This window comes from Buceros rhinoceros, unplaced genomic scaffold (genome assembly GCF_000710305.1).
Source record: "Buceros rhinoceros silvestris isolate BGI_N320 unplaced genomic scaffold, ASM71030v1 scaffold3920, whole genome shotgun sequence".
Classification (NCBI taxonomy): Eukaryota; Metazoa; Chordata; class Aves; order Bucerotiformes; family Bucerotidae; genus Buceros; species Buceros rhinoceros.
The window spans coordinates 3,342-29,305 of NW_010388848.1; the positions used below are offsets into that span (position 1 = coordinate 3,342).

The 25,964-nt window shown below is 43.7% G+C and overlaps 1 protein-coding gene across 1 annotated transcript in view; it reads right to left on the reverse strand.

Moving 5' to 3' along the window:
• Positions 1–7,009: 7,009 nt before the first annotated feature.
• LOC104489343 (RING finger protein 150-like) overlaps positions 7,010–25,964 on the reverse strand; it is a 30,655-nt gene continuing 11,700 nt past the window's right edge. Inside the window, exon 3 of the mRNA XM_010131496.1 lies at positions 7,010–7,422. Coding sequence (XP_010129798.1) covers positions 7,304–7,422 — 119 coding nt within the window. The 3' untranslated portion in view covers positions 7,010–7,303. The remainder of the gene's footprint in view (positions 7,423–25,964) is intronic.

The window sequence follows — 25,964 nt, forward strand, 5'->3', positions numbered from 1 at the left end:
GCAATACTGTGCAGAAGGTAACGCTAGAAAAAAAGGCTCGCTTCACAAACTGCCACTGCGCTGTTCTGGCAGCAAGTCACAGGTAGCAGGGGAGAAGAAAAAAAAAGCTAACCACAAGAAAAAGAACCGCCTGTGCAAATGCCACTGGGGGATTTTGCCATGGTCTTTCGTGAGGTGTTTCACAAACCGAAGCGCAGCTGTCTGGAGAAAGGAACGCTCTTTTTAACGTGGAGATGAAGCGTCGTTTCCACAGTCAAAAGGACCAACGTGGTCAGCCTTACCAGCAAAACGACTCCAGACAGCGCAACCAGAGACACGGCGTGTGAGTGTGACAAGCCTGTCGCCCCCCAGCCGGCTGGGGCTGGCAGCCCCGCCGGGCAGGGGGAGAGGCAGGGCTGAAGTAAACCCTCTGCTGCCGTCCACAGCAGGACTGACTGATTACCCGGGAGAATTTCCCTGGGACAGATCATTGTCTCCAAACGGGAAGTTATTTTGGTAAGCTGTGCACTGATCCATACGGTATTTATTTCGCTCGGGACTCTTCTCCCCATTTAACATTGGCATTTGCTGGTGTAGCTCTGCACCTTGTGAGAAGAGACACGGCTGGAAAAAGCTTTGGAGCCATCGCTGGAAACCAGGATACTTCTGCTCTGTTCATGAGCTGCGTACAAACGGGACGCCACATTTTTTTGGTTTGCTTATAAACTACTCTAAATAAAAATAATTCTCTTCTGGAAATGGATGGAATGTATAATTTGACAAGTACAAAACCATTTGAAATGTTCACTAAATACAAGGAACATCTTGCTCTAAAAATAACAGGCCCTCCCACCCCCTGTCCCCTCTTTACATTTCTAATTATAAAATGGTACAGTCACTTCAGGTTCCTAACGTGAAACAAGGAGTAAGGATGGTCTGACACACACACAGAAAACATCTAGATATTTGACATCCGAAATAACTGTATACATTCAGAGCAAACAAGCATCTTGATCTTGCTATTGTTTTTAATGTTACACAGAACCAAAGAATCCAGAAATAAACAAGAAAGGGAAAAAGCCACTTCCTTTTCTCTCTCTCTCTCTCTTTTTTTTGCATTCACTCCAGAGAGAAATAACTTCCACCAATTCACAATTAAAATAGTTGAGAGAGACAAGATTAATTTCAGATGGAAAATTAATCCGTTGGCTTTTCATTCAAAACCCACAACATCTTTCATTGATCTTTCTTCTCTATTCCTCCCTTTGAAATACAGCTCCTGCTCAGAAGGTTGTTTTTTTTCTTTCTTTCCTTGAAAAAGAAGTGCCAAAGAAGAGAAAGGGAGCCGGAGCGGGTTTCCAGCCCAGCGGGGGAAGCTGTGCGGCAGGGGACAGCCTTCTCCCTCGCTCGCCGTCCCAGCCCGCAGCTGCCATCTGCTACACAAACAAATCCAGACTAAGAAGTCCATCTGGCGTTCCTCTTTCAACCGTGGAACTACCAATTAGTTCAGGTAACAGCTTAGGAAAATAAGTGCTTGTGTTGGATCAATTGTCCCTATTTAAAAAGTCTGTGAACGTAACACCTCCACACCCTCGCCCCTAAAATATTTCATGACATTGTTTCTTGCCACTTGCTTTAGCCAAGCCGATTCATTTCTGTCACACTGGTAGCCCCACAGGCGGTCACTCATTTTCCATCTATACAACAAACGAGTCAGTGCTCAGTGTTCTTCAATAAGCAGCAATTCTGGTTGTGAAGAAGCTCGGCTACCCTGAACCTGCCAGAACCCCGGGGCACGTATTTCACTAAACCCTTCAGCTGAACTTAGGCTGCCTCCCGTGCCCTGTGCGGAACCAGAGCAGTCCCACCTGCTGCAAGGGAGACAGGCAGCACAAAACGCAGGAGAGGACGCGGCACAGCCTCGGTTTGATCCCACAGTCTCCTCTGCCTGCAACACCAGAGCAAACCTGTGTGAAAGGGGCTGGATGTCTCTGCCATTTCGGTCCTGGGAAATGGATGCATCCCAACAGCAAACCAAGCCTTCCCTCTTCTGATTAGAGTCCGCTTGATCCGGCCCCTATTCGTAGCAGACTTTGACCCTACGACAAGGATCTCCGTGAACAACAAGTGGTTACAAATGTCCATTATTGCTAACAAATAGAAATCAATAAAGGACCACTGGTTGTCTTGGTGTGTTTAGCCCATGAATTCCTACTCCTGGCTTATTTCAGACTATATTCTTAGTCATGAGGTTTTCTACAGACAGAGACCATGGAGGAACGAGCCTCTCAGACGCAAAGCCTGGGAGACTCCCAGCTGCCTGGGCTGAAAGTCGTCTCCCACTACTAGGCACAACCTCTGTCGTCATTTCAGTGCACACCAGTTGCCACAACAAGGACCTGCAGTCCAGAGACTCATGTATAAAGCCTGGTGCCCCGATCTTCTCCTTTTAGTCACAGAATTCACTCAAAGGGCTGTTGCAGACAGTGAAGAGAAAAGTCTGTAAGGCAAAACCCTGGCAAATCTATGGGATGGCTGCACTCCAGGTTTAACAAGAACAGCAAATAAAACAGGCTTCATGGAAAATCTGTGTGGTACTGATGACTAAAATTACACAGAAACGTTAAGTGATCTGCAGACACCTGCCAGGACGGACCCTGCATATGCAAAGGTCTGAGCTAGACATGTCTCAAATTGGACGAGAATTTCTTTTTATTTAGCAAGGGGGAAAAGTGGGTGGGTTAACAGGTTTGACCACAAAAACTCTGGATCACAAAATGCCTATTCTTTGAGACAGATTAAATTCAGAGCTGGGTCCGCCTCTGGTGCTCGGGCTCATTTTGTTAAAAAGTAAGAACAACCCCCAAATGAGTAATTCGGTAAGAGACGAAGTACTGCCCTTCTTGCAAAGACTTCCTCTGGAGCTGATCCAGGGGTCATGAAAGCAGCGAGATCGGAGGGACCTCTTATCAAATGTGTTTTCAATAATTATTTTTTCAAATTGCCTCTAAAAAGACTTTTTCTTTAGTCGCCCTCATACAAAAAGTCTAAAAATAGCAGCTGCTTCTGTGTTCGCTACAATACAGTTTCCACAGTCCTACCAACGTACTTTTATAGGCACACAGGGCAATTCAATTCTCTAAGAATACTTGAAGAATGAACTGCAGTGCCATGATTGTCCTGATCCTGAACCGAAAATAAAAGCAACCCCAAACCCTCCGCAAGCGCCAGATGTGTATCCCCACCACAATGGGTCAGGGGGATGCAGAATGGGGAGGGGATGCAGAGCTGGTCCTTGCACATCTGCACGCACGCATTCGGCCGTTTCTGAGTGAAAAATTCCGCCCATCAGACACTGAAGGATACTCAAAGCCCAGTCTCTGCCTGTCCAAGTTTCATCCTGCAACCCAGCCTGGGTGAAAATGAGCCTCACAAAGGCGAACACTTCTCCACCTACTACTACTTGCTCACGGAAAAGGAGAGAAAAGAGCCTCAGATGACAGGACAGGAATTGCTCGGAGAGGCAAGCCCGGCCTAATGACAGGAGCAGCTTTCTCAGAGAGCCACACCGTCCTCTGGCCCTGTGCAGGAGGTGCCACGGGTGGGCAGTCACGGCGCGAGTCTGCCAAACCATGAGCATGAGCGCTTGTTCGTCAGAGGGCACCAGAGGATTTTCTTTCTTCCTCGCTGCGTGCTCAAGGCTGCTTTCCCTTCCGAGCAGGCAGCGCTGTGTCCCCCGCACCTCCATCCCACGTATTAATGCTGCAGCCCAAGCCTAGCAGGCAGCAGTACCGAGGGCTCACACAATGCTCTTATCTTGCCTAAAGCTGCACATTGAGAGGTTTAATTTTACCCTGTGAGGAATCTCAGTGGAGAGACTCACGTAAGCAAAAACGTGCACGGGCGAGCAGATCTGCAGAACTAAGGCTTTCATACGTGTTACAAACGTACATCTGGGGGTCTTCATATTTAGGAAGCACCTCAAATTCCCAAGGCATTTCACAGGTTATATATACAAAGAGTATTGTCAGCCAGGTCCTGCTTTAGAACACATTTCCATTTGACATGGGGGCTTAATTACGCTCACAGAAGACCTGTTGAAAATGATGCGATTTTGGTACAAGTCCAAAATTAGGCTTAAGAGCTTTTCTGAAGAAGGACGGAGTAAAACATATACTTCAGTGCTTTCCTAAGTTCTAGCTTCAGTGATGCGTAACCTGGTTTTGCACTCATTATCGCTTAACAGCGCTCAGAGCTGTAGAACACCTGAGGACAGGGACGGAAAACCATCTTTCCTGAGCAAAACTGCAGGTAAAACTGGGAGAACAAAAGCAGAAAGACTCCTGACCCAAAGTTCCTAAGATGCCTCTTTTGAAAGACCACAGAATAGTGATATGTAAAAACATCTCACCCAGCCTAGCGCCCTGCCCCTGTCAGTGGCCACCTGTGGACCCCAAGGGACCACGTCTAGCATGGGCTAGTTAGGAGGAGAGCGTGCAGGCTGTGATCCCTCTCCAAAAGCCTTCACTAACTCCTCGAAATATGGGCAGGCTCTCGGCGGCCATCTATGCGATGGCGCTTTGAGCGCTGCTCCCTTTAGTAATTTTGCTGGCAAAGGAGACAGTTCAGGATCAGCTGGGAGTTTCACCTCCTGCCTTCCTCTTCCGCAGACCTCCCTGGCTCTGCTGTGCTGTGGGTGACTCTGCTATGCCAACAGGTCAATCTATCCATTGAGAGTAACTTAATTAAGTTCGTGAAATAAAGACTTTGCGACAGCTCCTCTGAAATCCAAACAGTTTGGGCAGGAGTTTTTTGTCTGTGTGCCGGGCTGCCACGGGCGGATGTTAAAGGATCAGTGACAACTTGGACATCGTGTTCGTGATGTTCCTGTGACATGTAGCACTCAGGCTCCGGTGCTGGAGAAGAAAATGTACTTTCCATAGGAAGACCTGACTGTGCATAACCAGCTTCCCTCTTTCCCCTGCAGTCATTTGAGATGAATTTCATTCCCGTGTGAAGGGCCAGTATTTGGTGTAAGCACCACTTAAATCCCATTTCAGCATTATTTCCAGAGCTTAAGTGGAGCTGATGCTGTACCTTGTGCAAACTCTCGTGTGTAGGGGTGAATTTCAGCATCGTTTCCAGTGATGCTGTGGGGCTTTCCCTGTGGAAAGGCCCAGCTTTTCCCTTTTAGCAAAGGAAAGCTGCTATTCCTTGCTTTCCCATAGCAGCAAGGAGTAGACATGACATTAAAGAATAAGGACAATACGACTATAGAACCACAAATATTGGCAAGACTGACCTAGCTGTGCCCTCTGGAATGATCTCTAATTTTCTTTTTAAACCAAGCAGATTTCCAGCTGCCTGCATCTCTTTAATTAAAAAGTCCTTTCAAATGGCTTAGAAAAATCTAACAGCACATTTCCGGATCATGGTTTTGAAGGATGATCAGGCCATGCTCCTTTGCCTGAAAGTTACCCTGCAATTTAGAGACTAAGAACATAAAAAAAAAATTAAGCTGTAAAATGAACTGAGTTCTAACTGGTGCGAAAAGCACCAAGTATAATTTTTCCTTCTTCCTGCCCTAAAGAAGCAAGTTAGCCAAAATGTTACGGATAGTTCTAAACGCATTTCTTCCTGAATAAGATCTGACAAACTGAATTTTGGCTGGAAGCTGGTTTCCACATCTAACGAGTAAATCCACATGGAGATTAGAGGCAGCAAGAACCCTAATAGCTGCGTTTTGAGATGCTGCCACGACACTGTCAAGTCAAAACATTTGACCTCTCCATGAAATTTGGATGTACAATGGATTGTTGATTCTACGGACTTTCTCAGGAGGCAGTAATGTGATTCAAATCATCTGACTGTCAACAGAAACCATTTACTCTTGTATAACAGTGAGCTAAAAATGCTTCTTCACAGTTGAGTATTTTGACTGTAAAAACAAAATCGTACACTTGAACAAGTAACAAGAAGCTTTTGCTTAAAGCCGAGCTCAGGATGAACCGACTAATCTCCACAGGTCATTATTATATGAGGTGTTTTGATTTATGTTAGTTCTGTTTATTTTGAAATTCCCTCCTCTCTACCCCAAATATTTTGGTATGTATCTCTATATACAAATTGCAAGTAGTCCATTATGCTTGCAGCGATGTTGACAGGGACTCTGGAGAGCAATGCACCACCTGAACTCTCACGTTTGATAATAAGCAGCTAAAAACTACTGTCAAAACATAAGAAGTGAAACGCACTAAGAAAAAAACCCAGAACAAATCAGAGAGTAAACATTTCAACCAGCTGCCTCCTGCTTCATTAGCAATTTCTGACACATCTCCAGACCCTTTCTGAGAACGTTCTTGTCATCCATGTAATGCACACCTGCTCAGAAGCAGCCTCTGGAAACCTCTCAGAGGCTCCTTTAGCCTACCAGGCAGATTTTGGTCTGTGGAATTAAGAAAAGACACGATGTTATACTACGTCTTCTTTTCCAGCTACCGGGTTGTGACTAGAAAGCAGGCCATTAACCAACTGACAGCTGCTAACAGCGTAAAATATGGCAAAGGACTACAAGGACGGAGCGAAGCTTTAAGATTTTCTTTCTCTCCTTCACACTGTACAATACTTGTCTAGAACAGGGCTCTAGGTAAAAGCCAACATAATGCAGTTTTAACTCAAATCTCAGCAATTTCTATTAATTCGGAGCTCCCTTACAAATAAAGGCCTTCAGAATACACCATTGCCGAGGCTCCCACTTAATGACAGCAAGCTTCACATTAATGCAGGGTGCTGGGGCACCATCCTTCTGAAGCCACGTGGACTTCATGCAGAAACAACAAGGCAATAATAAATGCTGCAGTCAGAACGTGAAGTGACCAGTGAACGGGAATTCAGATTTCCGGATTGAACTCTTGAAAAAGCTGGGGTCAGTCAACAAAAACAGAGTGTCCATCCATAACAAACTATAAACAAAACCAAACCAAAACAAAACCCCCAAACCCGATCGACCAAGTGTAGAAAACACTTAAGCTGTCATTTCAGTTGCGTATTTACGAGCCACTGAAGAGTTACACGACTGCTCTCAAGCACGTGGGTAAACTGGAAGCGTTCATCTCCCATGTGGACAAAATGAACGTACGTAGATGATGAAACCGCATCCAGGCAGACACAACTGTTGCTATTGCTTTTCGTGACCATCTCAGAATGGAGTGTGCAGGAGTGACAGTGCTCTGGAGGCATGTGCATGACTGGTCCAAATCCTAGAAAGCTGACTCGGTCCCTCCCTGTGACCCTCCCCTGTAGTTTAGTGTTGGATCTCTGTTTTTCAAGACTTCACCTCTTCGCAGTCTTGATCAGTGGAAAGCTCCACATCGGACAGTCCAACCTCCATTGCCATAATCAATGAAATATCTGAATCACTGCTGACTGCGGGCTCCTGTTCATCTGTGAGGGTAGAAAAGACAGGAAAAATGTGTTACGGTCACATCTTTTTGTCAACATATTACAATTTTTTAGCTCTGCAGATGGGACCCAGAGGTTTCGCCACCACTGAGGTTGTGCTCAGATGCCAGACTTTGCTCTTACTCAATATCTGATTAAAACGTTTCAAAAATATCAGAAAGTTCAAGCCATCGTAACAGGAAACATGATGTCAAGGAGCCTGGATGGGTAACGCCGCCTTCTTCTAATAGTCCTCCCAGGGGTCTCCATCCAGGCCCTTCATCTCCATGACCTTCCTCCCACCACCTGAGCACTTCCCTCCCTTCCCCCCCCTTTCACTTCCTCAATGTGGCATCATCCTACTCTTGCCACAAAGGCAGCAAGTTCAGGACAAAGTCACAGGCACCTGTCAGAGCGAGTCGGCCATCAGGAAAACATTTCTAAGAGGAAAAAAACCCTGCCCAAACCCTCACTAGGTGACAGAATCCCTGTTAGTGGAGACTTTTAGGAGGGCATTAGGCTAATGTTTGGAAGGAAGTGAGTGTTGTTAGTTCTGCCCCAGGACTCAGGACCAGGCTACCTGCCTTCTCAGGCGCCTTCTCTCACCCTTTTCAAGTCTCTTTTCTATTCACCCTTAATCTTCAGCCTTGCAGGCTCTTGATCCAGTCCAAAGGGATCTAACTTAATCCACCATGATCCCAAACACAGTAAGAGTCACATTATTGACTTTTGCCAAACTCCCATCAAAACCACAAGCGTAGCAGGAGTAACTTTGATCCCACAGCACTTACTGTGTGTGTATGTAGTAACAGATAAAGCCCACACATTTTAAAGGACTAAAAGCTAATTTTATTCCAAGAACAATCAGGAGAAGCAAAACACACTGGATCTCTGGGGAGATTTTCAAAGGCACAGAAATCCCCTAAGTGGCTGAGTTCCTGAAACAAAAAGTTGATGGTTCATATTTTCAAGTGGTTTAATTACAATGATGATATTTATACTGTAACAATAGAATGTATTAAGATCTGTGGCAGTTCTTCCTTTACATATTTTATTTTTCAGACAATAGATGCAGAGCTTGATTGATGCTAAAAAGTCAAAAGTTGAACATCTAAGAACCAATAAGTAAGAAATATTATAGCGGAGCCAGGAAAATAACAACTCCTCACAGTTTAATTATTCACTTGAAGCCAAGTGAGCACAATTAGTCTCCTCTCAAGAGATGAATGATTTTTAGATCTGTTTTAGAGACAAAAATATGTATTTACTTGTGCTGGGATCAGACCTCATGTTCTGTGGAGAAAGCTTGGGTGGAGTCTGCATTATTCAAACTGTAAGAGTCAGTGCTTTCCTTTACAGTTTTCACCCTGGATTATTTTTATACCTTCTTGATTGAAAGATAAATAATTAATGTATGCAACCTCTTCGTACCTGTGTATTTTTCCTTCCTATTAATATGACAGTAAGCATTTCAAGGCATTGCTTCTGACTATAAATATTTCTACTGCAGGTGCAGGAAGTCCTTATGAACTGAATGAAACCTCCTGCAGGCTTCGGTTACACTGAACCATTAGGCGAACTGCTAGATGGAAGAGTACACAAGGGCGTCAGATACACCTCCAAGACCTAAAGCATCACCTGTAGCGGCAGCAGCTCCCTGAGCCAGAACGATGTGGTTCCAGACCACGGGATTACTTATCATTCCTCTGTAACTAATAAGATTCCTAAAAACAATGAAAACGGTGCTTTAACTGTTGACCTAAGAGCAATTTTTATTATTTGCAGGACAGATACTTAGCTGCGTTCAACAGCCGCTTGGAGCACTCTTGAGAGAAAGGTGATTTTCATCTGAATTAGCTGTGCAGGGAGGGAGGACTGGCTGAATGGTGACAGCCACTCGCGTGCTGAAGAGGCAGGCTGAGCTGCCAACACCAAACATCACAGCGTCAAACGAGAAGTGCTTATGGTGCTGAAATGCTGTTTCAAGAATTGTTGTTTCTTCCAGGGATGCACAGCAGAAGAAGATCTCAGCTAAGTTCAAGACAGGCTGATAGAACAACAGCACATTTACAGCTCATCTACCAACTACGTACAGGAGCACCCACTTTCCAAACCAGCAAACTTGAGTTTTACATTAAAAATCCTATACAGTTATTCAAGTTTTCGGATCTTAGTCTTTACAAAGTGTGGGCTTTGTCTTCTTTGGGACTGACGTGCAGGTGAGTAGGAACAATGAACAAAGGATCCCAAGAATGCCCGTGCCTATGCCTTGACATTGCTTTTCCAGCGCTTCAGAAGTGCCTAGGGACACAAACCGCTTCACCTCCCTTGCCTGCTGTAACTGTGCAGTGGTTCAAAATCCTAAAGCTTCAGCCTGCTGCTTCAGCAGAGCGGGGAGAAAAACTCAGACATCACCATTGCTTACACTTTCCGTTTCAGGGAAGGGGTCAGCATGACAATTCTGAAGACACCATCAACACAAGGAAATTAATGCATCCCTCAGCATTACGTGCTTGCTCTTGTAAACAGGAGTGCTGCTACTGCCCCCAGCATTCACGGCACGAAGCTCTGGGAGGCTGCACAAGTTACACCAGATACGGATCAGCAGTACCTAACTCTGACTGCAAGGTCTGCAAACTGCCTCACCGTGGCCCCCCACACAACACAGGCTTTCTAGACTGTGGTGGCTTGGGTTTTTTATGGTTTTTTGGTTTGGGTTTGTTTTTTTTTTTTTTTTTTGGCCAACTGCTCAATAACATGAGCCAGCACAATTAGTGACATTAGTGACATTTGTTAAAGGTAAACAAACCTCAAGCGAACTGCAAGTGCCAGGAGCTTAGCCTGCATTTTGCACCCCGGTTTATTAGATCCTGCCTACAATGACAAAGCTTATACAATCACACAGCTTCCACTGAACATGCCTGACTCATGGTTAAGAACTTTAATGACCTTTCTGCAAGTTTTTTGAAATTTGATGTTTTTCTTAAAGCCAGGTGAGGATCTCAACTTTCAGGGAAGATCTCAGCTTTCACTTAAAAATAAATGAATCTTAAGTAGTAAAAAGGAAATAGAGAGTTTTAAACCCCCATATCCTTAATTTCTAGATGGATTTTATGTTGGAATATCTGTCATGTGATTTCAGATGTTTGAGACTGGAATCCTGCCTAACAATATGCACTATAATACTTCTACCATGTTTTATAGCACTTCATGCCACAGGCACAAAATCTTTTGCTTAATGAAGCAAACGGCACATCCCAAGCTGCTTTTCAGCCTGAGTGCTAGTGCCTACAGCAGGCAACTGTAGACCTCTCTGCCACATTCCTCTCATGTCAGCGAAACACAATACACCACAGCACGCTGCCTGCTTCCAGACAGACTTTTTCCACTCACTCACATTCCCTGACACACATTCGGTTTGAGAGGTGCAATAAAACGCACTCCTTCGAGCCAGTATTACTTTCAATTTCATTATGCTGATGCAGGGAGAATATCACTCTGCAGATATGGAACTGCCCTACGGAATAGTGGTACAGCCCTTGTTGCAAAGTTCATTAAGTGATGTTTATATTTGAGTATAATTGCAATCAAACAAGGATGGAAACAGCTAATTACTCCGGTGCTTTAAAAACAATAAGACTGCACACTACTAACAGTTATCTACTGCTGCTGCTGCTGCTCCTAACACTTTGAGTAAGTCTGTAGCTGCTGTACAGTAATAAATATTCCAAAAGAAAAAGGTCAGACAATGGGTTTCTAAGAATTTGACACTGTTTGCAAGAGTCTTGGGAGGGACCTAAGCATTTAACAGTGAGTGAAAAGTGCCGTTGCAAAAACATTCATCTGCCATGTGTAGGCAGGTGGGCATACAGGCACGGACACAAACTGAGAGATACTTGTAATGACCCACTCAAGGATGAGGAACAAGCTGATGTAACCGTGGTGGATTTTGTCCTCATGGAGACTTCACTCCTGCTCACCGCTGTGCTCCTTCCAAGAAGGCCACATCTCTCACTGTGCTCTGATGTCCCTAGGACATGGGCAGTGCCATGGGGCTCTCCTGAAATTATTCCTGCTTGCCCCAGAGGTTGAGATTTCTACCAAGCTCACAGAGCTGGAAAAGGTGCAGAATCCCATGACTGGGCTAAAAGGTCCACAAGCAATTTGCATCCAGGACATCAGCAGAAAAATAAGAATACAATAAAATGTTAAACAGCAAAACCTTCTCAGCGTTGAATGCGTATAAGGTTTGCCTAAGATGACAGACTTTTTTCCTTCTCTGGACCTTCAGAGAGCTCGCTGCTATTACACCCTTTTGTGAGTAAGCAGAGAAGTATCGATCATGGCATGTCAAATGAGAGCTACCACAAAGTGTGTAATTTATCTACTGAAAGTGTAACTAAAGCAGGCGATCTCCTACTCTTGTGGATTAACAACACGGGCCAGAGCAATGAACAGAGCAAACTCCCCAACAGCTGGGAGTCAGACTCCCTCCCCTCGTTTATTATCAGCTCTCCGTGAACCAATTCAGCGTACTCGGTCCTGCTCCACACACAATTAAACTGCTGCTCAGAGCTGTGCAGCTGCTCATGTTTTCTTCATCTTATGAGAGACACAGGAATCACAGGGCAAGAAAAAGCTGCCACCGTGCCACTGACTCAGGTGTAGCCTGTTTCCGTAGCTATGAAGTTGAGCGCTTAGCACAAGAAACAAGTCCTGCTTTGTGCAGATCTTCTGTTTTCAATGGTGGATGCCCAGCTTTCAGAGAAATGAATAATTACTGATCTCTTCATCTAATGAAATGCTGTGAAAAATTTACTAGTTATTATCCCATCCGTAGCTGGCAGGAACTGTAGAGCAGACAATAGGTCTCTGTCTAAACCCGCATTTTGATAACAAATATACAGCAAAACTTGGGCTTGATTTCACTATTCATTTCACACTCTCACTACTGTGAAATATACCTCATTTCAGAGCCCTTCATTTTCCGAAGATAAAACTAAGCCAAAACGTGAAATCCCTGGTGACAGGTAAGCTTTCCGATCTAGACAAATATCTAAAATTTATGTCTTAGCATGAACCTTATTCCATTCTGAGGCTCACTTCTACTACACAAACATTGCCCCCAGTCAGATACGTCTAGAAGCATTTTGCTCCGGAAGAAACCATCTCCTGGAGCTCTGAGGACCTGCGAAGAAAATATATCCAGGGTCATTAGAGGCACTGATATGGGACTTTGATTAAAACGGATTTTGTTCAGCATGTGGCCACAGAGAACTGCCAACCCCAGCAGTGTTACTCAGATTTTGTTTCCAGTATCAGAACAACCAGAACACTATTCATCACATTTGATTTATGACAGGGAGAGAGAAACAAAGCCCTCTATTTTTCTTTGTCCGCCCAAGAATGCACTTAACATTACTGAGTTTATTCCTCCCTCCTATCGCAACCTTGCCACAGCACCGCTTTGCTGCTTATAGTCTAAGAGGAGGAACATGGTCCTATGAAGTTAGTACCTTAAATGGCAATTCCTTCTACAAGAGTACCAATCAATTTTATCGTTAAAACACTCTTCTTTAAAAACACTACTGATTCTTAAAATTACTCTCAAATTAATCATCCAATACTTCTTCTTGAATCACTTTATAAGTAAGCTTCAAATTCCTTCCATAGCATCTTGATAACTGTAAATGCTTTAGAACAGGCTGTAACGGCACTAACAAAACAACTGAAATAAAACACACAGAAAAGAAAATGCCTATAAAACGAACCTCTGATGCAAAAGAAGCAGTGGGAATAAGTTTGAGGGGAAAGGGTTATAACAAACCTGTTACTAACGTGGTCCTTTTGTACACAGAGGATAATAAAACGGATGAAGAAGGCTGGCTGGCTATAACTGAGAACAAAGTACTGGGGAAATATTTTATTGCTGTTCCTTAGCATCAGAGAGAGACTTTTCTGAGCAGCAAAGGGGAAAAAAGTCCTTGAGCATGGTAACTGCTTTTGGCAGAAAAGGTCAGTCTTTTCCACAGACAAGCCGGAGCTCTGTGAACGTACTAATGGCAGCAGGGCTTCATCCAGAGGATAAAGGAGATGACTTCTGAAACACGTTGTAAAGAATACCCAAGCATCAGCACACCAAGAAGAAACAAATGCCACGACCTGGCAAGATTCACTGAAGACAACATTTCAAAGCTGTGTTTAACTGGACCAAACCCCTAAACGGCTGAGAGACTTGATAGAGGGGGGATAGATGTTTTGGGAGAACATGTAGCATCTCTAAATGGAAAACAGCCAAAGACAGAGTTACCTGTCTTCAAACATCCTGCAGTACAAAGGGGTAAGTAACACCACCAGCATCATTCTAGACGGGAGCTACTAAGATGGAGAGTCATGACTCTTCAAGGCATTCGCTGATTCTGGGTGCCCGGTTAAGGCACGGTAAACCTGATTTTTCAGTTACGGCATTAACCTGCACATCGTACGACCCAGGCATATCCTCTACAAACTTGAGCTACAGCTGTAAGTACTCAGCTCTTCTGGAAATCGTATCCCCAGTATCTCAAGTCAAGCATCAGAAAACAAAGGGGGAATTATTAGTAATACTACCGATTTCCTAGAGCCTAAATTTGGAACATGTTGTACTTAAGCAATAAATTTTAACACCAGTTACCAGAGAAAATACTTTGTGTTTTGGCAAGACTAATAAACATATTTTCATAAAGAGCACAGAAGGTATCAGCTCCCAAATGCTCTCTCTCTCTCAAAATAAAAGGGGTAAAAATATATCTCCAAATAAGGACGTATGATATAAAACACCCAGAGCAGACAGCAAACACGTTGCAGAAAGCTGCGCGAACGGGGAAGAACACATACCAGATGTTATTGCATGGTGACGGCTGGACCTGACTGGCTGAGAAGCAAAATTGATGTTTCTTTTTTTCTTTTCGTATCTGTATCTATCTTCAATAAGCATATACTAGCTCCTTGGGATTTTGTCCATGAATCACAACACAAAGCCTTTGAAATTCTCAGCACGTACTAACATTATTTTAGGAGGCCACACTTTGGAGATCTGTCTTCTCTCTAGCAGGGGCTGGCTGACGTTTGGGGAACTCATGATCAGCTCTCGTAGCGGGGAGCTGCCAACTCTCTCTCTGATACAATGAGCATGCCTCTGCCTTGTATGACATGGAAAACCTAGCATTTTTGCTTTCAGTATCCTTTCGTCCTTCCCCTTACTTTTACGGGCTGTGCTCATGGTGTCCCTCTCCTGGGACCAGCAGAGAAACTTCTTTTGTGGCCTAGACACTGCAGTATCATTTTCTCTTCCCATGACTAGCCTTTCTTCTTTCCTATTGGAAACTCAGTCAAAATATGATCGGAAAGATTACCCGAACAGTCAACGGAGCCATCACGCTAAGGTCTCTTGCATCGACCTCTATGCTCTCATATCAGCTAATCCCCATACTTAAGAACCTTCACAGTTTATCTGCACATCTGGTCTTATTCATCACAAAGTATTTTCTTCAATCTTCGACTGACCCCATTCTTCAGTCCCACACTCTTCCCTTGTTTGATTGCCAGACCAGAACCACCCTACTTCCTTCACAAAGGGGCAGCCAGCCTCTTAAACCTTTGCAAAGCTGCTTTTCCTTTCTCCCCCCAGACCCTGCCACCGCCTAGAAGGGGAGAGCGACAGTGGGGTGCTGCTGCACACCCTCCTTACCGTTCACCACTGGCCATCCCCAGTATCCAAAGACTGCACCAGATGCACCTCCGGTCAGGACAGCATGTTCTTCTGATGCCCACAGTACGCTTCAGAAATAAATCTGAATGCATTTCATTCAAGGTACAGCCTGTTAGAAATGATTATTATTTAGAACATGTAAAATTATTCATGTATTTGATTGAAAATCAGAAAATGAGATCTCCCATAAAGAGGGAAAAGATTCAAAACCACTGAAGCACAGGGCTGCATGACGCCAAGTTTTGATTCTCAAGTACCTTAGCTACCTTTGGTAATACATTAAATAGACAAAGATCTTTAATGCTGAAATAACTTAGCTACTTTTGGTAACATCTTGCCATTTCCTACGTCACTCTTAAGAATTCTAAGAAACATGAAGTATTACGTTGCATATTAAACAAAAAGTCTAATTCAACTCTTCACAGAATTCACTCACAAAAATGCCTTTTAGGCCCACACTGCACTAAAATCACTACTACCGTGCAGTCCCAAGCATTGCTGCAAACATTTCCTGGGCAGGTACTATTCTCTGAGCACTTCTATTTCTATTCCATTTAATTGCTCCGTATGTGGACCAAGTTTATGACTTACCTGGAGCACAATTCTGTGCACCAGTAGCACAACAGAGCCAAGAAGTTGAAGTCCAACTGCCCTGCTCACCCTCCTGCCACCTATCCCGAGTCAGCTCTGCTATTCCTTTGACTGGCCAAGGAGCTGCCTTCACTTAAAGATGTCTGCAAACTACCTTGGAAACATTTTTTTTTGCAAGGCTAGCAGCTGAACAGGCTGGCTCGGTCACAAAGCAAGTACTGCAGCCAACCTCAGGAAAGAGGCGTACAGAAAAGAAGGGAGGGACCTCCCCCTTGCATTCAACATCTGCGAGCTGTCCCTGCAGTACCGTGATGTTATACATCTCAACCATGATGTTACACGTCAGGTGTGGCATGGGGACTAGTTTCTAACTTGGTTTTCTTAGCAGCTGCTAAAGAACCAGGGTTCTTTGGTGTTACTGCAAAATGAACAGCATTAAGTGATAAAGTTAAAAATAATCATGCTTTGTCATGTTAATGATTTGTAAGGGATATTGCAAGGATTCTTCTGGTAGCAAGGTGAGAAGCGTGGAGAAACGCACACCCTTTCAACGCGGTATCTTGAGTCATGCTGCCAGCCATGTAAAAATCTGAGGGGACAGCAGGTATGTGACAAAAGTAGAGTTAAATGCTCTATGTACTAGCACGTTACGCACTATACAGCCCATTGGCGGGCTGTCATCGCAAAGAGACTTTTACATCGCAGAAGTATAATCACACAATTTGACCATGTGCATCTCAGTTTCCATGGGCTATACTGGTGACCACTATCATGACTGAACTTCCTTATTTATGTTTTAAAAACCCGTGTCAGCAGTGCGCTCTGCTTCCTGCAAGCCTGAAAGGAGAAGGAAATTACAGCCTGACTCAGACACATAATGCACTGGATTGAATGAGCCAGAGTGTAACAGAACAGAACTGAAGTTCTCTTACCTCGGGAATATAAGGAAGAAACGGGTGGTTTAGAATTGGAAATTGCAGCCCATTGCTCTGATCTCTGCCTAACAACTTCAGCACTGTTGGACCCCACAAAGGCACCCAGGAACGCATGCCTCCGGGGAAGTGGGAATGCCACCTCTGGCACTCAGGGGAACACAAGAAAGGGCATTTGGTGCTTGGAAGAGCAACCCACCAAGGGCACACAATGAGACCAGGACATGGGAGTGGACCTGCAGAACAAGCCCTGGCTAGGCTGTTGTAAGAGATCTCAGATTATTGCAGCTTTTATTCAGGGATGTTAGAAGCTTCTCACTTCTTCAGCTCGTGTACAGGGTGGCTACTAGCCAGAGAAAATCTGCACAGGGGCAATTAATTCTGAGAACTTGATGTGAAACGTAGGCTGCTGTGACAAGCAGAAAAAAATAAACATCTCTGCCTAATCAGTATGAACTGCTTCCTCAATTACAAGTGTGCACACAGCTGTAACAGGAAACAACAGCTTGCTTTAAAGACAACTCCTGTTCGTTTTTTGAATGAGGGGGTTGGAAAAGTTCACATTACTCTGGCTGACATTGTCTGTCATAGCAGCACGTGCATGATTTTCAAATCTGTCTCCTTAAATATTTTTACTGCATATGCTCTCAGAAAACCTCGGTCACTAACAAAGCACAGTACCGAGGAACCATATACGGAACTTTCAAGAGCAGTCGCAATGAACATCCTCATGTAAAGAAAATGCCTGTGCATATATTAGAAGATTTAATGGGAAAACACACAAGGAGGTGGCTGAAAACCTCAGCAGTGGTGGAATTACTTGAATAAAATGCATGTGTATCTTCTCTCCCTCTGTCTCTCACGTGGTCCTACCTTCCTTTCCAATGCTGCTAACACGGGGCTCCACCTGAGATCTCCAGGACACTTGTGGGATAAAGGTGCAAATCCCAGCACTTGCCCACCACTTCCGGCTCTTGAATTTGGTGCGTGTTGCTAGGAATGCTTTCCTCACCATGCATGTTGGTAATGGCAATGCCTGGCTGAAATTTAATTCCATTAGAAACGTCCATAATAAAAGTTTCATCCAGGGATGAAAAAATGCACAGTGATGAAGGCAAAAGAGAAAAATCCCACAGTGCTGAAGGAACCAGCATATCAGATGTTAATTTTTACTGCTGTTACTAGCAAAATACAACTTCTAACAGTGTAGCTTTCACCTTAAGGGGAAAACAGTCTTCGTTTTAGTTGAGTGTAAGGAAACAAGGCGCCTGAGAATGGCCCTGGCCCTGCTGCAGCAACAGCTCCAGTGCCTGAAGGAGGGCACAGCTGTGGCGCCACCGTGACTGCCGAGTCTGGGCAGATCGGTACGGCATCCAGTGGTCTTCCACCCACACAGCTTCAGCATCCGCTGTGCTACCCAAGGGCTGCTCACAAACAACAGGCATATGCAGAGACATTTGTGGTAGTGTGACATTGGGTGTCACACTTTTTTTTTTTCTCCTCTGACACCTCTCAGGGAAATCAGCGTCTTGCCTCCCATCACCCACAGGATTTGACCATTTCTAGTCTCCTGTTGCATGCTCACACTCCTGCAGGACTGTCAGGTACGTGTCCCCAAAAAACTGGGAGACATTGACCAAAGTACATCGCTTAGGTAAAGATCAATTGTCCCAAGTCCATAAAAGACAGAGAATACTTGATAGAAACAGCATAATAACCCAGAACTTTCTTGAACTTTACAGGACTGTCTAACGTGATTTGATTTGAATAGGACAGCTTAATTACATACATATTGACATAAGCCATGGCTTATCTAATTCCTGCAGTTCAAAAGATAAAGATTGATTTAAGTGCAATTCAGCTTGTAACAAAAAAGAGAGAAAAAAAAAAAGGCAGAATCATGAAGCCTCAACTGCACAGCGCCTCAGTGACTCGAAACCCTCTGTTTAAAAGCAAAGCACCTGCTTTTCAGGTTTGCAAACTCCAGCAGGTATGGGAAGATGTAGCTGTTCTTAATGGTGTGGCATCAGCAACAGTACAATATTCTGCAGACAGGTCTGATGCATGTGTTGGAGCAAAGAAACAGCCTGAACAGATGACTACAGCCATACCCTATAGCTATGCCGTATCGGCTACGCTAAGATGGGCATGCGGTAAATAGACATTTTTCTGCCTACCTAGAGGGGACAACTCAATCTTTAGCCAGGCATTTTTAGGTCTATACAAAATATTTAAGAATTAATAGAATTATCAGTTATATAAAATAAGAACATCTAGTCTTCCACACAGAAGAAACAATTTCAGCTATTTATTTGTGCATTAGCAATGAAGAAAAATAACGTGACAAGCTGAAATGTCACCCCTTAATTTCATTAGTATTGCAGTGGTCCTTTAAAATAAATTCTAGATGCTTTCAAAGTAACATATTCTACTAATTTAAATCTCCTTCCTATGGGCTTCTTCCAGCATTCATACGCTTCTCTTTCGAAGCCCCTTGAATAATCAAAAAATTCTGCAAGGAAGCTTTCTTTAATGCCCAGTTTCACGGCGTTTTTACATAAGGAAATTTCACCCTAATTGAAAGCAGAGCACTCTTGGTAGGTATTTGTGTCCAGCTAACTCACACACGTGCAGAAAGGACAGCTCTGACCTTCACTGAGCACTGGCAAACACTTAAGATGACTCACTACCAACTGCTGGAGCTACCATAAACGTCTCCTTTAGACTAAGTAACTTGAAATGCTTCACTGTTTTCAGATTTTTTATCTTCTCTGGAGTCTAAGTGACGACGTTGCTGTAAAACAATAGCAAGAAAGGGCAGACAGTGCAGAAACCACACTTCAAAATAGCTTCAGTAGAACAATTTCTTTAACACATGGAGTATTTCTCTTTACTTAAAGAGGAAGCCTTAGGAGACTTGCACGGGAAAGGATGCCCTGGGTAGTTGAGTCTACTCTCCACTATTGTAGTGGCTGCAGATATAATCCCTTTCAGATTTGCTAGCAATTAGCACTATTCACTGCACAGGCTCCCCAGCTACTTAGTTCATCTCTTTGCTAGTGCAGAACCGCAGCCGGATGTCAGTTAAAAGCTATAATACCTGGTTTTCAAAAGAACCCTTCATGCAACACCAACCCACAGAGATTTAGATTTTTTTTTTTTTACATCCTATGATGACAGATGAGTTCAGCTGCTAATGCTCCTTTCTCTTAAACCCCACAAGCCTCTCAAACCTTGCAACACACTTTACATTCCAGTGTAACTGCAATTTTTGAAGAGGACTTATCCCAGCTCTGATTTTCCCACAGCCTACTCGACAGTTTGACTACCAGTAACAGTTTCTACCTACCGTTGTGACCGGTTCTCTGACTGAGAAGCAAATTTGACCATGGCCACAATCAGAAATATCCCTAGCAAAACAGGAACTTTGGTATTTGGACTTCCCCAAATGAGAGCTTCCCGCTACTCAGACAGTCTACGCACCAGGAAGGTGCTTGTGTGCCACTGGGCAGTTGGAAGCAGAACGTGCCTTGTCCCAGGCTGAGGATCAGCATTTTGCACTCGAACTGCTGCTGACAGTTGTGGATTGGCAGGTGGGACGTGACATTGTCAGCGCTGGGATAATCTATAAATCTTGTATAACTGCGACTGAGTACTAGTAGGAAAAGTAAAGTAGTTCTGTGCAGCCGGAAACAGCCCAGAGTTTCCAGCGGGAACATTTCCCAGGACTTCCTGAAAACTTAAGCAGAAAAACCCTGATTTAATCTGTTTATGCATAGTTGTTGTTTTTATGAGAAACGTGGCATTTTATGTTAGTTTAGAAATGAGGAAAAAACCTAACAAAACAAACCGAAGCTGTATCAAACCCTTTTCTTCTGGAAGAGTAAAACCTCTTAAAAGCCCCTTTGGATCTCCTCTAGGTTGCTTTCAGAGTTTGTTGAAAGGATTTAGCAATATTTTTGATGTAACCAGAAGCGTTCTATAGGAAAGAAAAATAAGCACATGTAAAACTCATCACAAGCACACGGAATGAGGATTACGGTATACGCTGTCTGTTTGGAACAGAAATGTCCAAAATGTTATTGTTTCTGGCAGCAGGGCTGGTGCACCAGGTAACATCCTAACAAACGAGGCTGCGTGTGTTAATGCTCATTCAGAGAAACACAGGAGTACACAGCAACCACCGAGAAAAGCACGCGTAACGAAAAAGGTCCACGGTTTATTTCTTGTTACGTTCATTTAAGAAATGTTAAATCAGTTGATGCCAATATCCTTGAAAACGGAACATTTCTTTGACAATGCTGCAATAGCTCAACATTTTGGGGGTTTTTTTCCCCATTAAAAATAAATCTTTGATCTGCCAGGCCAGGCCTGCTACATTCAAATCTTGTCTGAAAATACATTTATAAAAATGCTTATGTAAAGAAGAAAAAAACCCTCAGCCTTTACAAAACCTGAAACCAAACTAACAAGCATTTTGAGATGGAGATTTTAAATTAATGTGAGTCTCCCTTTAACCCCCGTCTCCTTCCTGTCTCCCTTTCTGCCCAGAATGAGCCTTTATGAAAAAGAACACAGCACAGTTTCACTTGACCCAACTCTGTGACCTGAGATGTGAAACGCAGAGTTTTGCCCCACCAGCCCAAAGCACGAGAGCAAGCGTGCTCCCTCCTTATTTCACTAGCTCCTTTTGCTTTCCTTGCCTGTGGTTCTCTCAAGTAACATCACAAAAAAGTGAGCCCCATTTACTCGCTTACAAAATGCTAGCTGGGACAATTAAAACCCAGAGAGAGGCAACCAGGACAATAAGCAGCAAGGCTAACGCTGAAGAGGGGACCCAATCTCACCCAAAGGCCACTAGAGCTGCCTTAAAGGGCACCTCTGTCCTAGCACCCAGGATAATTTCTCACTGGCCAAGCGCCCTTGAAGCTGGGTCTGGCTGGTGGGAAGCTCAGTACTGACGTCAACAGAAACCGATCTTAAGCTACATAAATCCAGGGCCATTTAGCAATTGCTTTCACATAAGCTTGCAGTCACAATCTAGTTTCAACTGAGCAACTTTTGGCATCAGAAAATCCCCTCCAAGCCACCGCTTTTATCAGGGACTTGCTGAAATGCTCATGAGAACACAAGAAAGGCCAACACCAAGACATCTGTTTCCAGAGTTTCTCCTTGGACCAGTGGATGGGAAAGGCCAATTTAAGCTTCAACAAATTGCAGCTGCAATTTTACTAGAAAACTTGTTCATTAGGTCACTTGGATACCACTGCCACTGAGACCTCCCTAACAATCCACAAGTGAAACTCGGATCGGAACAGAGTCAATTTAAAACGCTTTCTTTGCATTGAAGTATTTTGTCTCTGTTTCCATCTTTGCAGTGAATATATACTCCCGTTCCACCTTCTTTTGCGTTCTGAGCATTCACACTCCTCAGCGAGGCAGAAGAAAGAGAGATTACCCTGGGCACCGATACATACCCGGAAAAGTAAAAATAACAAAAGCTCTCTGAAAACCTGGAAACCAACCCTATAACTTCAAAAAATGTAAAATGCCTTTGCGCTGGTTCATTGTTATTTCCCTTGGGAATAATACTGTTAAGTTAGAGTCAATATTTTGTGACATTAAATTTGGTGTTAACCCCTTCTGCCTTGCCTTTTCCGTTCAAGTTCTTCACTTTCAACTCCTCACATTGAACAGTGGTGTTTTCCAGAAGCTTCCCAGGCAGGAGCTTTTAGAAAAGAATTAAAGATTAAAATATTGTCACATTATTTATCTAGTCTAGAAAGAGGGCTTTTAGAAGCTGAATATAAATTTACAGTAATTTTTCAGTTTTTACAAGGGAAGTGGGCTTGCATCTTTCAGTCATAATCAGGCAAAAAGTGAAGGATTAATTTAAAGAGAGACAGAAGGAATGAATTACTGCAAACAAATGAAACTGTTTCCACCCCGTGGAAAATGCAGCCATTACAGTAGTTTAACAAGGCACTTTTGAGGGCGAACAACTGAAAATATAATCTTTCTGTCACAGCTTTTCTTCAAAAGCGCTTCCTTCGAAGAGCACCTTTAGGCTGCAGGTTACTCAGCAGCTGGGAGTGCACCTTACAGCTCCACGAGCAGGCTGGCAGAGGGTCATTCTCCCCCAGTCCCTTACTCTGAGACTACTCTATGGACCGACAGCTTGTTATGCACAGTGAGACAATTTGCTGGTGCCCTCCTTTTCAAAAAGCAATTATAAAGAGGTAACAAAGTTTAGCAACATCTCAGCTGAATTCAACACCTCACGCATACAAGGGCAAAACCTGAAGCAAAGTTTGTCACAGGTACCTGACATAGCACGTTTGGTGGCTGTCTCCCACAGAAATGTTAGCAGCTGGAAACATGGTGTTAGTTAACATCCTGCATGAGGAACGGGCAGATCTTAAACCTCCTGTGACTTCTTTCCCCCGCTGGGATGCTAGTTAATAAAGCTATTTTAGCTAAGCGCTTTTCATAGTCTGCCTTCGCCACTGGTTATCTTTGTTCTATACATTTTTCTAAGCATTTTTCCTGTAAAGTGTATGTTTTTTCGCCGTCTTACGGCACTACACTATGTCGACAGTTGTAAATAGAGCAGGAATTCACCACAGAGAGTTCCAGGTAAGTTGTTTTGCACATTAATACGTGCATTAACATAGGGTTTAACTATTGCCACAACAGAACACGGGTTCTTATTTACTCTCTGAGCGCCTCAGGTGCGTTAACATGAGTTAAAATGAAACGTCAAAGGTGTTGGCCCTTGCAAAAGGTAGTCACAATAAAAGGCCGAGTTGGGTGGATATTCTATCATCTATCTTCTGGGTGCTTTGGAAGCCCAGTTATTCGTTAATACAGCTCGGATGCTACTGAGCTGAGTACAGCTCGAGTATATTCCTGCCTGGCTAGAGAGCTGTCTTACTTCTTACTTCCAAGTGCGGATCCAAGCTGGATCCTTTTATCTCCCATTTGTCTGTATTCCTGAATTGGTCAGAAAAAGATTCACAATCACAGGAGCATATTGTATCTTCAGCAGCACTTCCTGATGATTTTAGTGGAGGCTTTTGTGTAAAAACTGATGAGAATAAAGACTCCACAGACATTAGAGATGTGACAACGTGACCTAAATAATCGAGCAGATTGTATGCAAGATGCTGAACATCTCTTGCGAGGCAAGGCTCTCATTCTCAAGAATAAATCAAAGAGATCAGCTAGTATTAACTCATCTGGTCTCTCTGCAGTTCACATTTGTATTTTACGCTACATGTTTGTCCATTTTGCTTTCGAAGCTTCCTTGTTCAATGTTTTATCTAGCTGTCTGCTTAAGACAGTGAAGTATAATGAAAAATATAAGCTATGTCATTACTGATTCCAGCCCTCAGAACCCCTTTTCCCCTGCACGCGACTAGGAATGATCTCAGGAGACGCCCGTGTGCCATCACAGGTTTTACAACGGCACTTCTCCTTACTGAGTTTCTTCATCATAAATAATAAATCCCTTACATCTCCGACCATTAATAAAATGCCTGTATACTCAGATATGAGCATTCGAATGAGATTTGAACTTCGTGCTTACTTTGCCTATTTGTTTATTCTGATTTCTGGGCAAAACAGACAGCTGTGCAGGGTCGAGCTGTGCTTGAGATAGCGTGCTTGCCCTTGGCAATAGAGTGGTGAAAGCTGGCTTATGTGTCCCTCTCTTCTCCTGTGCTCCACATTTCTTTCTTCCTGTTGTACTGGCACAACTACTTCTGGATCAGGGAACTGATCCAAATGAAAAAAAAAACCCAAAACAGGAAGAAATTGGATTGGGATCTGGATTGGGCTCACAAGGTAGTCACAAAACAGAAGGGCAACACAAGGCAGGAACAAGTAATCTGGGACAGAGAGAGGCAAGCTGGTAACTGCCACAGAATTTCTATGTAGAGATGGACTTATAAAAGGAGCTTCCACTACTGAAGGAGAACATTTTCCTCTAAATCTCTCCCTAAAGTCAATTATTAAGTTTCTTAAGACCTGCAGCCTTTCTGGCACCCTAGGTTAGGCAAGACTACTGTGTGTACCTATTGAGCCCCCCGCACTGGGCAACAGACACGGCTCAGCGTGTATGCAGGGAAGAAGGGAGATTTGGGAACCAATGGTTTCCTCCTCGCTCTGCACACAATGTCAATGTACACAGCAGATAAGAAACATAAAACAAACAAAAAATGAGATTTTAAATTTTCTCCTTATTGCACATTTTTTTTGCACATCCCTTTTTGCAACTTGCTGTGCAGAAACACTCCTCCAGTATTCTACATGTTAACGTATGAAAAGGAAGAGCAGTTCTCTAACAGGAAAACTTCACTGTCCATTCACACAGCCTGGCAGGAGTCTTGTAGGTGATGTAATAACCCAGAGCAAATTGTTAGAGCTAGTTAGGTTTCACTTGGTAATTCTTTCAAACCACTGCTGGCCTTTCAAACCACCAGTGCTATGCTGGCACTGGTGTGAGTCTCAAAACAAATCTAGGACCTCAGCTCACTGGAATTTTCAGTCCGTGATAACTACTTAGTGCAACATCCACACGGGCTTTTAATAGAGCCGCCAGGACTTAGGTCATACTCCAGGCACACAGGACCCAATCTGCTCAATCTTTAACTAGGTCCCATCAGCATCCTGTCTCCAGGACAGTGTCAGATGCTAATGCAAGTGTTAGTAACTTCCCGTATTAACTATTGTCTAGGGAATTCTTCCACCTTTTCCTCCCCCTTCACATTCTGCCTAAAAAACCCCCTATTAATAGCAAGGAGGAACAGTCAAGTGGTTGCAAGACAACAGTGGATCAGATTCTTATCAGGCACTTTCATCCACTTCCAAAGGCTGATTATTCTTCCCAAAGACATTTTAGACATACACAGATCAAAATAATTACTTGAGAAGTTATATTAATAGATTTAATGAAGAGTTATCAAAGAGACTTGAAAGTGTCCTAACAGTCACGATGAGCTATACTTTGGCAGGGTTTTATGGAAAGAACATAATGAGAGGCAGAAAAGGAACTGCTGGTATTCTCTAGACTGCCCACACTCCGGTACAGCCTGCCAAACTTGGTAGACTTTGCAGGTGACATGACACCTTGGGGGAGAGTTTGTGGTTTTTCATACTGAAACTCCTGCCCATGTTTGCAGTAGAATTATTTATGGATATTCCTCCAACTACAGAGACAGTGCTGGTGGGATTTCTGAGGCCTTATGCCGTGTGACGAGACATCCTGCTGA